The 18,773-nt window shown below is 39.4% G+C and overlaps 1 protein-coding gene across 7 annotated transcripts in view; it reads left to right on the top strand.

Annotated features, from left to right (window-relative positions):
* Positions 1-3,955, top strand: part of MON2 (MON2 homolog, regulator of endosome-to-Golgi trafficking) — a 68,144-nt gene extending 64,189 nt beyond the window's left edge. For all 7 annotated transcript variants that reach the window (XM_032193788.1, XM_032193790.1, XM_032193789.1 and 4 more), the window contains 3 exons: positions 466-673; positions 1,519-1,601; positions 3,792-3,955. In XM_032193788.1, the coding sequence (XP_032049679.1) occupies positions 466-673; positions 1,519-1,601; positions 3,792-3,955 (455 nt within the window). The remainder of the gene's footprint in view (positions 1-465; positions 674-1,518; positions 1,602-3,791) is intronic.
* Positions 3,956-18,773: the final 14,818 nt, after the last annotated feature.

The following is an 18,773-nucleotide window of genomic DNA, read 5'->3' on the forward strand; positions in this document are numbered from 1 at the left end:
ACGCTCTCTGCCTTTAAAAAAAAATTGCATATATATATATATATCTTGAAAGATTAAAAAAAAAAAAAAAGACATAAAGCATTACAGAGAAAAATGTTTGGATTGTACAGTACCAGATATTAGTAATGGTGATGTGGAACTGGGGTTGCCATTACCTTTTTCTTAAAATAAATAAATAAATAAATTTGCTTGAATGTGTTTTGTTATTAAAGCAGTGTTAAGTAGGTGACATGCTGCTGAATGTATTGAATATTCTTTTATTTCTTGAACTGTTGTGAATATTGCAGTTGCTTTTTCTCACAATGTGTTCTTAATATCTGTCAATATCACTGTTAATCTTACTATCTTTTTTAGTACTACAGGAGTGATAATCTTTTTGCAAAATATTATTAACTGATTGAAATGCAACATTTTGGGTTTTGGCATGCGCACTGCACAATTAAATATGATGTTTTACTTTGACAGAAGCAGAAATAGATATTCGAATGAGAGAGGAGTTCTCTAAGGTGTGTTTTGAAACACTGCTCCAGTTTTCATTCAGTAATAAAGTCACAACTCCTCAGGAAGGCTACATCTCTAGAATGGCACTTTCTGTGCTCTTGAAAAGGTCACAGGATGTATTGCATCGCTACATAGAAGATGAGAGATTGAGTGGCAAATGTCCTCTTCCACGGTATGTTCAATGTCTTTAGGAAATGAAGGGTATTCCCACTACTTTATGGGAAGAAGGATGCATTCAAAATATGTCTCAGTCATGTGTTTGTTAGGGGTGTGGGGTGTGGGTGTTTTAGGTCTTTGTGAAATTTAAAGCCTAAGAAATGCATGGGAAATATTATAAAGAAATGCTGATATCAAAATTCTGTTGACTGGAAAAACCTTTAAAAACAATGGTCATGCTTAGTGCTGTTACAGAGAAGATAGGGGTATGACTCAGTAATAAATATTTTCAATTACTGAAACAATGTTTCTGATATCTCTGATATTTCTGAAATCTAATTTTCCTTTATTCCTAGCAGAACTATTTATAGTTTCTAAATTGAGAGGTGGAGAGTCTCCTTGAAAATAAGACAAAATATCCAAATAGTAATATTTTGAATCATTATTCGAGTAATTGTTCTTGAAACAGAAAATTGCCCTAAGTACCAGGAAATTCTTTCAAATGGGAACTTATTTAAATTTCAGTTAACTTCAGCTGAAATGCTTTTGAAGCTTTGATCGTGAATGATGGAATTGATTCTTTCCATGTTACAGTTAATCATGTACGTCAGTATTTTCAGTTTGAGATATGTATGCTGTTACTCTTTCTAAACATCAAATTGAAAGCCATCCTAGCTGGCAACAGCTATGATAGTTGGAAAGTTACAGACAAATGATAACCTTATTCTCTTAATATCCTTTTTTCTTGTTAGGCAGCTGTCTTCATTACATTTTTTTTTTAATGTTGTATAACTTTGATGGAAAATTTATAGTCTTGAAATAAAAATTAGTAGTTGACTGTTTGCATTTTTCCCTTTGTAGGCAACAAGTAACAGAAATCATATTTGTTTTAAAAGCTGTCAGTACTCTCATAGATTCACTTAAAAAAACTCAGCCTGAAAATGGTAAGTGATTGTTAAACAACCTGGTTCTAAACAATATAAAACCATATCTGCCACAAAGATTTACTTATTCCTTCCTGTAGTGCTTTTAATACAAATTGGAAAGGAAAGTGTATTCTGTAAGATTCAGTATTGTGTAATTCTATGTATATGTAGGTGGCAGGTAGACAAAAGTTTTTTTCCCAGTATAGCTAACATTATAAGGTTCTAAGATATGTTTAATAAATACAAAATTTGAATTTCTGATGTCTTTTATTAGATAGAGCTTTCTGTTTTTTGAAAACAAATTAAACTTCCATAAAATGTTAATAGAATTCTTAAATATATGTAATTATATTTGTTAGTTTTGCTACATTCTTTTTTTTTTTTTTTTTTTTCTCATGATAACTCTTTAGGCTGCCATGGATCTCATTCCCATAGGTGCACTCTGCAGTAAAAGGGGTGTACCAGTGAAATGAGTGGGCAGGCTGTTAAATACCTAAGCATGAAGTCTTGCTTTCCTTCCCTTTCTGCTGTAGTACCTCCTGCCCCCATAATGCCTACACTCATTGATGCTAAGTGATGCTGTAAATGTTTGACAGATGTATATAAAGGCCTGATTAAAAGAGGGGATCTGAACTTCATTTATGGGAACGTGTCCTGGTCCTCCTGTCAGCTGCACCTACTGTATGTGTGGGGGGTGCCCACCGGAAAACTCAGTTGGAGATACTAAATCAACTTCTGATAAATAGATACTTTTCTGTTGTACTCATGGCTTGTTTCCCCTTTCCTGAAGTTCCAGATCTTCAAGTTAACAGATGCCTATGAGGAATATTATTAGTATCATCGTACTGCTTAGTGCTGCCTCTTTGCTAAACTAGCTGTGTTGTACTCCACAGCTCTGACAGAATAGCATATCTATTGCTTCCCTCTACCTCCCTCTTTTTTGATATTGTGAGGAAGGGAAAAAAAACTTGTCAGTCCTGAAACAAAGCAGTCTTTCCAGAAAAACCTAGGTGAGTGGGTTTTCTGAAAGATGTGATGCCTCGTTTGCAGCATCAGTCAGCATGCATGTTGATAGCGCTGTTTCCCAGGCTGACAGCAAAAGGCTGAGGGCAGACGATGCTCAGAGGGCTGGAGCAGCTGTCCTATGAAGACAGACTGAGGCAGTTGGGGTGTTCGTACTGGAGAAGAGAAGGCTTCACCTTATAGTGGCCTTCCGAAAGGGGGCCTGCAGGAAAGCTGGGAAGGGGCTCTTCAGGGGGTGTAGTGATAGGGTCTTTAAGGTCCCTTCCAACCCAAACCATTCTGTGAGTCTGCGATAGAACTACTCCAGAGAAGATAAAGTTTTGGGGCTGAAGTGCTAATTTGGCAGGGTTTTGCTTTAGAGGGGTAAAATAGCCAGCTCAGATGGATATGGCCTACTCCCCATATCCATCCTCCTGCAATGAGAGACATTCTTCATTGATCAGCATGTGGTAGTGAGTCCCGAAACTGCTGCATACTTTCTTATAAGAGGGCCACTGGAGAATCACTTCACACCCACTTGTCCTAGCTTTTAATCATTTTATTTCTGTAATAAAAATGCTATCTGAAATAAGGGTTTTGTTCTCTCTTGAAGTGAAGTTAAAACAGAGACAAATGAGGAAACTATGTGATAAATAAGATTCATTAACAATGTTTAATTTCACTTGTTGGACTATAATATATATAGTCCGACATATCCATAATATACCATGGATATTCCTGTGTCCTGGTGCAGTGTTTCTCCCTCTGCTTTCTATATTTCTTATAGCCTGGATTGCTTTGAAATTAGTAGGCCTCATTAATGACATTTCCAAAAGTGAAACGTGTCCAATTCAGCTTCCTACCAACAGCTGAGAAAAGTAGGCAGAAAATGTATGTGTGTTACGGACTAAACAAAAGTAGCATCTTCAATTTGTCAGTTATTCTTCATCCAGAAAACACAGTTAATGAACTGTGTAGAAACACAAGTGTGTGGTACCATTTTATGGATATCCCATCTGGCTTACAGATGCTGCTGCAAAAGAGTATGGCGTTTTCCTGCAAATCCTACATCATGGCTGAGGACCCTGTAGAGATATTTTAGTTTAGGCATCTGTGTGAGTTCTTAACTTACATGTGTATTTAAAAATGTATTGTAAGAATTTGGATGGTACAAAGTGATCTAATCTGTTCTTTTCTTCATTGCAGTTGATGCTAACACATGGGCGCAAGTTATTGCCTTGTACCCGACTTTAGTAGAATGTATCACCTGCTCCTCCTCAGAAGTGTGCTCTGCTCTGAAGGAGGCACTTGTTCCCTTTAAGGACTTCATGCATCCACCAGCATCCAAGGTACAGAACGGAGAGTCTTGACCCCATAAAACTTTTCTTCTTTTTTTTCTTTTTTTTTTTTTTTTAATTTTTGAAGGAAAAAAGTATCCAAAAATGTTTGTTCCCAGGTGAAGTTTCTCTGAGGAAATCTCTTGTGACTAGTACTTGGCAACTGATGTTGACTGCCTTTTAACTGTACTAACAAGAGCTCAGTAATTCATGAATACAGGCTATATCTCAAAGGTTCCAGAGTGAGTAGCAGTGCAAACCTTTAATAAATTTAACTGAGTAGTTGGAATCATTTATAATCTAATGTACTTGCTACAGTATCTTGAAGTGGTGATTGAAAAGTGGGCTTATGTACAGCTTGTTGTGTATGTGTTAATGATGTAATTAAAAATATTTCAATTCAGTCAGATTTATTAGGCTGGTGTTTTGCACCCTTTTTTGAAGTACGAATTGTACTAAAATTTTATGCAAGATGGTACTGTAACATTCCATATATCTGTAACCAGCCTTTGTAAACAAAGGGAACTGATATACTTGTGTGTATAATAAATGGTACAGTTCTGTATAAAATAGTTGCATTTATTATTTAAATTCTTTTTAAAATATTGATAATGTTAAATGCTTGAAAATGTATTTATTATAAGTTGTATGCTTGCATTTTTACTTACAGTTTGCCTTCTAAATTGCCAGATATGATCAGTCATATCTGATCATGTTCTTAGTTTCTGCTTAATTGAATGTAACTTCTCTGTGGCCATTGAACATCTAAATGAAGAGGTCATACGACAAAACATTGCAGCAAGCAGTCAGTAGCCTGCTGATCTCAAACTTCAAAGTAGTTGACCTGAAATAAGTTTGAATATGCAGAAATCCACTGTAGCACTTCGACACTACCATACCTCACTTCATAATATATTTAAGATGTTTGTTATACTCAAATCTATCCATTTTTGTAGTTGCAGCCGTGCTTTAAGAAAAAAAATACTTGGGGGTCATTAGCCTTTTTTGACCTTACTTGCAGATATCATAGTCTTTGAATCATGACCCAAGGAAGGTGATTTCAAATATCTGAAATAACTTGGCTGTAATATTTTGTTCAATAATTTTAAGTGCTTTGTTTTGTAATGTCTTTTAACTCAAATTGTTCTAACCTTTTAATTATATACTGTCTGATATAAAACCATGAGAAGTGTATTTTTGAAGTTAGCTACTCATTTAGAAGTGCAGTAAAATTTGTCATTAAATAAATGTGAATTTTCTTTCACTTTCACATAATACACAATTAAAACACTTTTAATAGTATTGTTTTTAAAGTTTGTAACATAGCATTTAAATTTTTATTTAAAGAATTATTATCTCAATAATGTTTCACCTGTATTCACATATTTTTTAAGCTGTGATGTGAAAGCACAAATGCCAAATGTTTTGAGAGAAAAAAAGACAGGTGCCTTTCTATTGATTTCAGAGCTTACCTTTAGGTTTTTGTTCCTTGACGTCTTTTGTAGATATTAAAAGTGATTATCATGCATAAGAAGTGGTATTTATATGTTTGCTTTACTATTTGCTGACTAAAGAGATATTAATTTGTATATGTGAGTATATGTAGAATTTGTAGGAGCTTCAAGTGAGTGTGTGAGGAACTGGTCAGGGTTAGAAATACCCCATGTGAACGATGTTACCAAGCACAGCTTTGAAGAGCTCGCTCCCCTAAGACTCCAGTTTACGATCCTTTTAAAAAGGACATTAAAGAGGCTTCAAGAACTTGCACATATGTCTTTGACAGCATGGCATGGAACTTAATCTTAAAGTGTGGATAGTTTTTAAAGAACACACATTTTACATTAAAGAAACAAACACTTTCCATTAGTAGAATTTAAATCAAAATAGCCTGTTTGGAGAAGCTGTTCCAGTATACTGCAGACCTTGGTTCCTGGTACAAATAATAATGTTATGCTCTGAAATTGAAAACCATGCAACTATTCTACTACTTAGTGAAAGATAAGACAATGCCTATTAGGTCCTTAAAGAAAAAAGAACAGGGTGTCACGCGGTGCAAGGGTATTCATTTGTTTTAAAATCTGCCTATCTACTAAAAATTCTGGCAAGAGGCATGCAGACCAAACTGTGGATGAGTTTGTTTCCGATTAATTTCTAATTGTTTTTGTCAGTGATAACACAGATACATTCTGTCTTAATGAAGCATATCTTCATCCTTTATCTATATTTTAAACAGAGGGTATGTGGGTGTGGAAGTCATACTCGGCTCTAAAGCTTAGATTACTTTACGACCCATGGATATTAATCTTCTAAAGACTGAAGCAAACTACCAATCAGCTAAACTTCCTTCCTTTCCTCTTAATTACCACATGAAAAATATTTATTCTATTTGAGGCATGTTTTGGACATACAAGTAAAGGCTGAACATACTCAAACTGCTTTCTTGTATTTTGTATAAGTAGTTAGAAAACTGAAAGCAAAGGTAACTGGTTTAGAAAATATGTTTTTCATTGACTAATTTTGTTTGTGAATAAGAATTATTCTATTTTCTGTGCTTTCTTCTCCAGCACTCAGAATTTCCTCCAACTTTGAAGTGTCAGATTATTGTTTCCATTTGTACTTTTGGCTAAATATTCTTAGGGCCTCTTTGATGCGAACAGAATATTTTGAATATTCAAATCACATATTTTGATGTCCATTCCTAGCAAGACAAATCTTGTTAATTAATTTAATTAATGCTGCCCATCGTGTAAACCCATGTGCTCAATTCTGTAGGTTTGCCTAGGCATGTGAAATAAAGCAAATAGACATTTTCAGGATTGGGGTCTGCATTGTGTTGCTGAGATCATCTAGAAAGGGGGCTCAGCTGATTGTACAGAAATACGTCAGCTGGAAGTTAGGGGATACACATTAATTGCTGAATGTAATGTCATTCTTCAGCTTTTTTCTTCTTCTCCTCCCCAATCTTAAAGATTCATATTGGGAATCAAAAGAAAAAATGTGAGGGTCTTCTGCATTATTACAAGGTCCATATCAAAATTTTGGATTATTTGGGAAAACTTGTATGTCTCCGTGCCAAGGGATTCGAGGGGATGCCTCAGTGTACACAGGGATTTAAGATGATGTAAGTAGCTCTAAGAAAAAGGAATAGATGGCTCAAGCTGGGAATTTTTAATGAAAAAAATATTTGTAGTAGTGACATATAGTAGTTAATTTGTATATCATCAGACATGCTTATCTACTAGGGCATCCATTTTGTTCCCTTGTACATCTGCTTGCTTCCCTACTTGCTCTTATCAATGTCTTGTAGAAGGTTCACAGCATCACAGGGTGGATGAGGTGGGAAGGGACCTCTGGAGGCCACCTGGTCCAACCCACCTCCTCAAGCAGGGACACCTCGAGCGGGTTGCCCAGGACCATGTCCAGACTGCTCCGAGAAGGAAGATTCCACATCATCTCTGGACAGCCTGTGCCAGTGCTCAGTTACTTGCACAGTAAATAAGTGCTTCCTGATGTTTAGATGGAACCTCTTCTGTTTCAGTTTGTGCCCACTGCCTCTTGTCCTAGCACAGGGCACCACTGAAAAGAGCCTAGCTCTGTCTGTGCACCCTCCCTTCGGGTATTATTGTACATTGATAAAAGTCCCCTGAGCTTTCTCTTCTCCAGGCTGAGCAGCCCCAGCTCTCTCAGCCCTTCCTCATAGGAGAGGTGCTCCAGGCCTTTGATCATCTTGGTGGCCCTTTGTTGGTCTCATTCTGGGGAGTCTAGACCTGGACGCATAACTCCAGGTGTGGCCTCACTAGTGATGAATATAGGAGAAGGATCACCTCTCTCAACCTGCTGGCAATGCAATGCCTGATGCAGCCCAGGACACCATTAACCTTAACGGCAAGGACACATTGCTGGCACATGTTCAACTTGGTGTCCACCAGGACTCCCAGGTCCTTTTCTACAGAGCTGCTGTCCAGCCGAGTGGCCCTGTCGTGGTTTAACCCGGCTGGCAGCTAAACACCACGCAGCTGTTCGCTCACCCTCCCCCCTCCCTCTCTGGGACGGGGGAGAGAAATGGAAAGTGAAGCCCGTGAGTTGAGATAAAGACAGTTTAATAAGACAGGAAAATAATAATAATAATAATAATAATAATAATAATAATAATAATAATAATAATAATAATAATAATACAATGATGATAATAGTACTAATAATAATAATATGTACAAACAAGTGATGCACAATGCAATTGCTCACCACCTGCTGACCGATGCCCAGCTTAACCCTGAGCAGTCCGGCCCCCTCCCCCCGGCTAGCCACCCCTATATATTGTTTAGCATGACGTCAGATGGTATGGAATACCCCTTTGGCTAGTTCGGGTCACCTGTCCTGGGTCTGTCTCCTCCCAGCTCTTACTGCACCCCCAGCCTGCCTGTTGGCAGGACAGAGCAAAAGTCTGAGGTGTCCTTGGCTTGGTATAAGCACTGCTCTGCAACAATTAAAACATCGGGGTATTATCAGCACTCCTAAGCCAAAACACAGCATTCCACCAGCTACTAGGAAGAAAATTAATTCTGTTCTAACTGAAACCAGGACAGGCCCGCAGCATGTACTAGTGCCTGGAGTTGTTCCTCCCCGGGTGCAGGACTCTGCACTTCTCCTTGTTGAGGTTCCTATCAGCCTATTTCTCCAGCCTGGCCAGGTCCCTCTGAATGGCAGCACAGCCCTCTGGTGTATCTGCTGCTGTTCCTGGTACGTTACAAGACATTAAGCCACGTGAAATACATTGTCACTATTAATTACACCTGCAAGTCGGTGTGATTGAGATACTTCAACAATTTATCATTATATTCTTTTTTTTTTTTTTCTCCACCAACACCTAGGTTGTTTCTTCTTGCCAAATGGCAAACCTTCAGGTAGCTGGCCTTGAATTTTTCAGGCAAGGTACCTTTAGTGAGATCAATGCATTTTTTTCCCCCTCAGTATATCTCTACACATGGCAAACACAAGTCCTAGTCAGGAACATATTTTATGGAAAATTGTTTAGATGTTCAGGATACTGCTGTTGTTGGAAAGGAAAAAAAACAAAGCAAAACAACAAGAACAAAAAAAAAAAAAAAAAAAAAAAAGCACATTTTCTCCTTATCTGTTTCTGTACAGCTCATTTCTGTGTCTTTCGCTGTTTGTTCACATCGAATTTGCAGCTTGCTATTTGTTTCCTGTTGTGGGCAGTCATCTTCTGCAACCTTCAGTTTGAATCCTCATAAGATGAGGCTCTCCAAGTGAAAGAAGGAAGTGCTGCACACAGTTGCACTGTGAGGGGTGCACATTATGACCCTAGATAGTGCTAAGGATGTTTAGATGGGAGTATTTCAGTTTTCAAAGTGTCAGAAAGTTCCAAATGAGGCAGCTGTGGTGTAGGTTTTGTGGATCCAAATTGGTATCCAGACTAGTGGCAGACGCAGGTTACATCCATACAAATACAGTTCCATCAGTAAACTGTTAATTGGCAGAGTGTTTGTATTCCCTGAGAAAAACAAAATGACAGAAAGTAATTAGTTGAATTTCTGCACTGGTTAAAAATTTTCCTCTTAAAACATAGGTCGGTGATAACTTCCACTAGTATTTTATGCTTTAAAAATTAGATAAATGAATGTATTTTATGGTGTCTTCAGAACCAGTAGGTTGTTTCAATTCATGTTTCATTGTATGCAGTGGAGATTCTACTTCACAAGGGGAAGAAAGATGATCAGCACTGACTGTGTCAAAAGGTCATAGTCTGCCACATCTAATTCTTTGGAATGTCCTCAATTGTGTAGCCTCAGACTCCAGTAACTTGGAGTATATCCATAATTCTTGGAAATTGATTTCAGATTACATGATGACAACACTAGGACACTCTGGCAGTGTCCTTACATATAGCAGTGCGTTTTGCTGCCATTCTCTTTTATTTTCCTGTTTGGATGTGGTTTTGTTTCTTTTTTTTTTTTTTACTTCACGATAATGCGAGAAAAAAAATTGGAATCATTTATAATTGGAGTTGAGATAAAAGCATTCTTCTGTTGTACCTTTACATGTAACTCTACTCATAATTTTTTTCTCTCTGTGTTTTTGACGTTCTCTCCACTTGCTCTGACAAAGGAAAGTAGATCTATGTTTATAGTTCGCTACGTATGCCCCAGTATTCAGGTAAATTGAATGGAGACCTTGCTTGGTGTAACAAAGTGTGAACTAGCAACTCTACTCAGGGTTCATCTATCTGTTCTTTTCTTCAGCCTAAAGCAATTGTAACAGGCACTGTAGAGTAGTGTTTAGCCTTATTTTTAACATAGCTGTAAAGGAAGATTACAGAAATTCTAATTCTAATTTGTTTTTCTTGCAAATAGTACTTTGCAATTGTACTGTCTGTGATTATTGCACTATATAGGAGTAAATTAAGTAAACATATTAACAACGTTTAACGTTTTTGAAGTAATCTTTACAGTTGTGTGGAATAAAAAGTAAATTCTTTGTAATTCCTATTTCATTTAGGATTTGGGTCACAGAAGTGATGAGGTTCACGAAGCAGCTAAGGCTCTTGTAGCAGTTATTTAGCCTATGTGACTGGATGTCTAGCGGAAGACAAAATATGTATTGGGGAAGCAGAGTGATTTGTTACTTTGCGTTGCTTGACACCTTTGTCAGCAATGCAGAAAAAATAAAAATAAATAAATAAATAAAAACAAACAACAACAACAACAAAAAACACTAAAGTATGAATTTCACCTGTTTGTATCTGTTGAAAAGGATATGTATTATTCCACTGGATTTTGATACTACTTTCAGTTGTTCCAAATCTGGCAGTATAAAAGTTTGTTTCTTTCAGATTTGTTCATTTTACTATTCAGGCCAGAAGGACTGCATGAGCTGTGCATATAAGCAGGAATTCATTCCAGCCAAATAGTTGCCCTTTTCTCCCTAAGTTTTTTAGAGCTAGACTTAGAGCTACACATTGCATTATTTTTTTTTTTCCGTTTGGAGAAAAAGTAACCAGTTCCTGCTGGATCATGAATGCAAGCTATTGCAAGTTTTTACTACTAGGAAGTATTCTGGTAGACATTTTATTTCCTGTCTTCCCAAACTAGTTACCAACTGGCTTAAGAATGGGATCTGTTCACGGACATTTGTTTAATCTCTTTAAATGACTTACCAGTAAGTTAATAACTTTTGCTGCATTATCACTTACTATTCTGTGATCTGATCGTTTACTTTAAGACCCCATTTATTGAAGAACAATCAGGTATACCAGTATTCTTTCCTTACCCCTGGGTTTTCTGCCCTTATTTTTCTGACAATACTTTTCTGGTGTGCACTTTTCTTCAGTTGTAAGTTCTGGAAACAGGGACACCTATTTGTCTACACAGTATTTTGCATATCAGGGCACATGCAGTAAAAATGACTGTAATAGTTCATGTAAAACATAGGTTTCATTTAGGGAGTAAATACTCTAGGTTTCACAAGTATGTTTCAGTTATAAACACAGTTTAGTGTGTTTTGCCGTACTAATGCGAGTATATTAGCGGTGTGGTGTTGCCTTCTTGAATGCTGGAATATGTATCAGAAAAGGCTACTCATTTCTTGTGATGAAATACATTAGAACTCAGCATTTCTTTGTTTCTTACAGCCTTTAAGAATTTTATTCAATTGAAAATACAGAGATGATGTAGGCAGGATGTGCAAAAAAAACTCTCTTTAGATTTTGAATTACACAGAAGTCTTTCACCAAAAAAAGGTAAAATTGCATGAAAAGTAGTATTATAAGTAGGCTAGAAAATAGGATTATATCTCAACTGGGAAAATTGTCACCCAAACAGGATGCAGTTCATCCAGATGACTGTAAGATGCTGCACTCAAGTAGCAGTGAGTTTTTTCCATTTAATTTTGCCACCTTTATTGAATAGGAGGCTGAATTTCAAAATAGTTTTGATGGTTTTCCTTAGGAAATTGCTCCAGTATAAAAATGCTTATCTGTGCATACAGCTGTCATTAACACTATCAAAACTAGCTCTGAAAACATGTTTTGCAGCAATGTCTGTTAATAGAAGCATAAGTCAAGTCTAAACATCTTTTTAAACAATTAAAGTTAACATTTTATATAGGCTTTCTCGGCTGATAAATTTCTCTGCATAATCCATAATTTAATATTATAATTTTTAATCTACACAATTATAGTGTAATTGTATTTAAACTATCTAGTCAAAACTTCATTTAGAAAAATGTGCAGTTTTCTATTTTCTGTCAAATAAATACTACTTACCTTCTACTCACTGTTTTAAACTATTTTAACTTAATGGTGTATGTTAAGTCTCAAAGAATTATGGTGTATCAAAGACAGGAAAGAATTCTTGAAATAAAAATAGCAGTGAGTGCTACTACCAACAGGGTTTTACTTTGTTGCATAGTAGAGTGCATCATATAAAAGAACTACAGTGCATTAGTTACCATTCACATTATTTTTTGTGTGTGTGTGTTGATTATGAAACAGATTTGATTAAAAAAAAAAAAAAAAAAAAGTACAATACCTGCATGTTTTGGCCTTATCTGAGTATATTTGTTATGCTTTCTGCAGCCAAGAAATGAGTGACCATTGCTCAAATTTCCTTTATTATCTACAGTTACAGAAATTCTCAGATAAACTCATTTTTAAACTCAGTATCATAGGCTTTTCATATTAACACGTTTATTCCCACCAGTGGTCCAGCTGCCCACCTTATGAACTTCTTAAGGAATCTCGTTTGTCAACACGGTAATACTCTTTTCACCTGCAGCATGTTCCCAACAGAAAAGATGTACTAAGCACAGCTACCATCTTACTCTTTGATCAAAAATACTGCAGAGTAGAAACATACTCAAAGGCCTCAGCCTGTTCCTGGAAGTTTAAGGTAGTTGAGGAGGGGCATTGTGTGGTTTATTGTTTGTTTGTTTGTTTTTCCCCCTTAGTTTTGCAGGAGGGATTGCCCATAGGTAAGTAAGAAAGGAAATCACTTTTAAGTCAGATGCCTGTTTGACATTTTCACTGTTTTGTTTTCGCACACCCTGGTCTTCAAGGTGGAGTGATAACTACTGCTCTCTGTGTACAGAATGTCTGCTCTAGACTCGCCATGAGCCAAGCGACTTGGCCATGACCAAATATTTCCATATTTCCAAAGCTGACAGCTTCAAGACTGCAGAGGCTGGCAAGGATGACAGGCTGTTGGGAAGTTGAAAACTTGACATTGCCTTGTCTGCTGTTTTTAATGTTAACTATTTCTTACTTGGAACTGTTAAAGTTGTCTGAAAATTGCTTATTTTTCTGGCTTTCTTGCCAGAGGACTCCCACTTCTTTCCCCATCACATCACAGACTGATGCCTGGTCATATCAGGGAAGGGACTCAGAGGCCCCACCAAAAAAAAATGGCAGCCAAAACTGGATTGCTACCAACAAAGGGCCTTTAAAAAGCACAGAGAGGAGTCTGGTTTTGATCAACGTCTTTCATAAGGAAGCATGGAAGGGGACTAGGAGTATTATGTATGTAGTACTACTCACGTGTGCATGTACAAAGAACTGGTTTCTGGAGTACATCAGAACTATTACTTAGCATTATACTTACTGAATATCTGTTCATGCCTCTGGGCTTGGCATTGTAGCATAAGATGGCACTGCCTTACCACTAAAATGAGCCCTAGAGTCTGCAGACAGTACTTCCCTAGAACAAATGAGGAAAGATAAATGTTTATTTTAGAAAAGACTGATTTAAATTAAATATTTTCCCTTAATATATGACGTCCCGTGTTAAAGCTGTGTGCACTATAATCTCTTAAAATTTTAAGCAGTTACATGTTGCCAAAGCCTTAAAGAGAACGCAGTGAATTGATGAACCTAGTGTGCAGCCCTGCCACTTCAGAGAATAAGAAGCAAGTTTTTGGACAGCTAAACCATGGTCTGTTTGCAGTAGCTGCTTCTTTCAGTTCAATTTCACTTTATCCAGCTCAATTCAAACAACCAGTTTGGAGACAGATTAGGAGTTAAAAAAAAAAAAAAAAAAAAAAAAGTAGAAAGCTTACTTCTCCTCTTCCATGCATAGGATAGATTTGTGAGGGTAAAATGTACTGTGTCTAAAAGCTGGATGCAGTGCTAGCTAGAAACAATTAGTTCTGTCTTCTTTGTAACAATGTGTGTCCTGAATGTATCCAAAACATTCAAAATAGACCACTCTAAGAAATAATTATTTTGAATGCTATTCGCCATATAATTCTACTTTGCATCCAGATAGAGCTCAATGCAAACTAATGAAATGTTAAATAATCAGGAAAGATGTATTCAGAACCATTTTCTGATAAAATAAAATGTAACTAGTTAGAATCTAATAAATAAGCTATTCAATTGTGAAATGTGTAAATGCATTTCCTAATTAGAAAAAGATTGCCAATTCAGTGCAAATACTGTATTTAATTGCAAAACAACATGAAAATAATTGCTAATGAAGTAGTAAACTTTTAGGACGGATAAATACAGATGCAAAATAAGGTAAAAAAAAACATAGTTCCCTGCTTATTTATCATTATTAAAAACAGGTAATTCACTGTTTATGGAAAAGATCCACACTCAGGAGACGCTCTTAGCAGAGAGGCAATCTAGAGTATTTGCTTTGAGAAATACAAATTGGAGTAATCTTCTGAGAAACAGGTAACTAAAAGTCTGAGGTCCACCCCAAAATTAACTAGCCTAGCTGTCATTTACAACCAGGGAAGACAAATAGCCAGTCCTACCAGGACATCCATAACGGGCCCCCTGGCTCCTAAAAGAGGCCAGAGAAGTTATTATGTAGAAGTACCAGTACGTGCTATGGGCATATAGGACAACTACTTTAGACATCTGCTGTTTTATAGCTGATTGTTGGTTTGTTCTTTTTTTTTTTTTTTTTTTTTTTCAGTTTACTTTAGGCAGCTCAAAAGAGGGAAGATGAATCTCACTAAAAAATAGTAGCCAAAGTAAACGCAGCTGACCTCCCTACTGCAACATGTTGATGGTGCTAAAGTTCTTGTTTTTTTGTTTTTTGTTTTTTTTTTTTTTTGTTTTGTTTTTTTATCTACCCTAAAAAGCACTTTGTTTGTTTCTTTTAACACATCCTTTGCAAGGGTCTATTCTGAGGTTTGGCTGTTTTTTTTTCCCCCCTCATATTTGTTGTAACCTGTATGTGTGCCAGAGTAGGATTCTCTGTAGTCATGGCATTAGTCTAAATACTCAGATAAGAATTTTACTATTAGTGTAGAAAATGTGGCCCTTTCTGAACTTTAAACTCTCCTTGCTACTGATCTGCTGTGGTTTTCCATAAATTCCACAATTTGGATGAGTAAATGACAGTATCAAGTTGTCAGGAGCTCAGTTAACTGAACTGAACATTTCAAGTCCTGCTACATTTTTGCACACTCCTTACCAGGGATTTTATTTTTTAATACATTTAACTGCTGCTTTCAACCCAGTTTCAGGTCAACAAGGTTACAGTTACTTCTGATACATATAACTTGGTGCCTGAATGCTTATTTTTGGCATCTGAATTTCTCACCTCTAAGGGAGATGAGAAAATATTTGCTACTAAGCATGACTTCTTTGAAAGTCTTTACACATTCACAATCTCAGTAAAGAAGACTTGGCTTACTAAAAGCAACTGAGGGCATCAAACCTCAAAATCTTTCAGAGCTGTGCATTATAGGGTGTGGGACAGTGTGAGGGTAGCACAGAGGCGCATGGCTCCCACAAATGCCAGGGACTGGCAGCTTGCTGCTTGGTGCCCGCATCCATCTGCAGCTTTGTGTGTGTTCTGGACTTTTAGTTGCTTTCCCATTCCTCTGCAGCATCCACTTTAATAACTTCTTGTTTTCAGATAAATGTAAATCCCCAAAGAAAGTATCAGTGTAGTTGTTCTGATTTGACGTATTCTAAATTTGTGAATTATGCTGAGTATTTGCTATTAGCTTTTAGTTTCATTTTAATACATTTCAATTTTTGTAGTTAATGAATGTAAAAGGTACCTCAATTCAGGAAAAGGAGTCACCAAGACATGAAATACTTCTAGAAAAGTCACTTAACATTATATAGTTGAAATATTTTTATAACAGGAAGGAGAGGAAAGTTGTGTTTTTTGTTGTTGTTGTTTGTTGTGTTTTTTGTTTTGTTTGTTTGTTTGTGTTTTAAGGCCAAAAAATAACCTGGTCTTAACTAAAAACTAAATATTCTTAGTATGTATATAGGTTTTTTCCACTATTAATAGCTTTTGAAATACAATCTTGGTATAAACAAATCTATCTGAATTTTTGGATAGGGAAAAAAAAAAGCCATGGAACTAGTGAACTTTTGCTTTTCTCCATTTTTTTCTTAAATAAACATATTTTGCCAATCTTAGATTCTTTTCCAGAATTGTTTTTTCATCTGTACACAAACTTAACCGAGTAGGACTAGAGCCTGCGTTTGCTCGGTGCAGCCATTTCTTTGTGGTACTTTGCTGCGCCTGAGCCGACCCCAAAGGGCAGGATCACTGCGTCTTGCTGTCCCCAAGGGAATGTCACTGGTTTAAATGACTTTTAAACAAGCAATCGATGTAACAAACCCTGTTGCCTAATAAAAGTAGCAACTTTAAAACGGCCAACTACGGGATCATAATGAAGTATTTCAATCTTTGGCTCTCTGCTTTCTTTAAGGGGGCAGCGTTCTGGCTGCTTTCTGGTCTGACTTTCTCAACTACAGATTTGCTGTGAGTTGTCAGTGCAGGCACGGATTTTATTCTGGGACCCATTTGTAGGTAGTTTTGCGGTGGGGACTCGGCGGCTATTGTGTTTCGCTCGGTTGTGGCTGCCGGCTGGGTTATTTCCACATTGTGCATCCCTGGTGCTGGCACCATCTTCCCAAACCGAACTGTGCGTGTGGTTTTTGACTCCGTCAGCCTCCTTCCTCTGGTGTATCTGCATTTATTCTGCTGCCTCCCCCGCGGCCGGCACAGGGCCGGCTCAGGGCCCGGGGCTCGCCGCTTCCCCTCACGGACGTCCCCGGTGGGGGGGGGGGGGTGCCGGGAGCCGCCTCCCGCCCCGCCCGCGGCTTTTCCCGCCTCTCGCGGGGAGCCCCGGATCGAGAGCGGGAGCCTCTCCCTCTCCCCCCGCCCTCCCGCCAGCGTAACGCCCTCCTGCGCAGCGCGGCGGGAAGCGAGGGGCAGAGCTGCGGCGGCGCGGCGCAGCGCCCTTCTGTGAATAGCCCTACCCCCCTCCCCCGCTAAGCCGGCCCGCGCCATCTTGACTACCCGCCGGGGGCAGCGCGTCCCCCCCTTCCCCCCCCCCCCCGCCTCCCCTCCCTCTTCAAGATGGCGCCGGCCGGGTGAGTGACACGTCCAGTCACGTGGGGGCGGGTGAGCCCCGGTCCCCCCGCCCCGAGCCATCTCCATGGCTCGGCCGGACACAGGCGGCGGCGGCGGCGGGGGACGGGGACGGAGCCGCGGCCGGCAGCGGGGCCCCCTCGGCTCCCCCCCGCTTCGTCTGCGGCCTCGGCAAGGCGAGCGGCTCCCCCCCGGCCCCGGGCTGCGGCTCGGCGCCCTCCTCCACAGCGAGGGGGGAGCGGGCGGGGGGCTCGGGGCAGCGGGAAGGGCAGGGCGGGGGGGGGCTGCTGAGGGGGGCCGAGGGGGCTGGGGTGGTGCCTGCCTGCCGTGTGCCTCCTCGCCCCCTTACCCCTTTTCTGTCTCTCCCCTTCCCTCCCTCCCCTCCCGTCCCCATCTGTTACAGGCTGGCGGAGCCGTGGCTGCTTGGAGCCCACCGCGACCCGGGCTCGGGCTCTGTCACGGCCCCGGGCTGCGGGTCACGCCGGGGAAAGGGCAGCGCTGGGGAGGGAGCTGGGCTGGGCGGGGTTTCCCTCCGCTTTCCACCGTCGGGCGAGAGGAGTCTGGCTGATGTCTGCGGCAGATAAAGGAGACGAGAGGATCATCAAAAGACCCCAGAGCCCTTTTATCTCTCCGCCGCTGCCTCCCGCTACCGCCGTCTGCCTGCTCCGTGCCCCCCTCCCCGGCGGGGCCGGGCGCACCAGGGCCCTGGCTGAGGTAGTAGTTTGTGCTGTTGGTCGGGTTGTGACATTGCCCGCTGTGGAGATAACTGCGCAAGCTACTGCCTTGCTAGTGCTGGTGATGATCAGCTGCAGATGAAGACAATGACAATGGGAATCCCCTTTGTTTTCCCGGGATTGCATGCTGCTGAGGTGGCAGCGATTCCTCCTCCTCCTGCAGGAGCCTAGCCTTGGCCGTGAGACGCGTGGGGTTTGACCCTGTCAGGAGGATGCTGTTTCCTTCGCAGGCTGGATGGAAAACCATTAGTTTCACGCTGCTCGGAGGGCACTCGAATTTGAGCTGAAGAGCGGGTGTCTGCGTGTTTTGTTTTTTTTTTCTGATGCTTAGACCTTATTATTCACATGGCACCGCGGAAAGGTGGATTTTCTGTTTCGTGAAGACAAGAGATCAATGACTGACTTGTATTTTCTGTGTTCTGAATGTGCAAAACTTGTATGTGTGATCCTAAATGCTCTTATTTGAACAGTAAAAATTCTGAGTGTCTAGCAAAAGTGAAAATATGTAAATTATTGCTTTCTTTACATTGAAAAGATAGTTGTTTTACAGTATAGTTGACTAATTGTACAGCTTGGAGCTAACAATTTTTATAGGTGAACTTTTGAGATGTTTTTTCATGTATTTTGATTTACTTATTGTGAAAAGCAAACCCATGAATCTGCTACTGTGAATTGATTAAAATTGCTGGTATGTTTGTAGTGATGGCTAAGGGTATCCTTTTGATTGAACTTTAGTGTGTTGACCAC

This window comes from Aythya fuligula, chromosome 1 (genome assembly GCF_009819795.1).
Source record: "Aythya fuligula isolate bAytFul2 chromosome 1, bAytFul2.pri, whole genome shotgun sequence".
In the NCBI taxonomy this organism is placed as follows: Eukaryota; Metazoa; Chordata; class Aves; order Anseriformes; family Anatidae; genus Aythya; species Aythya fuligula.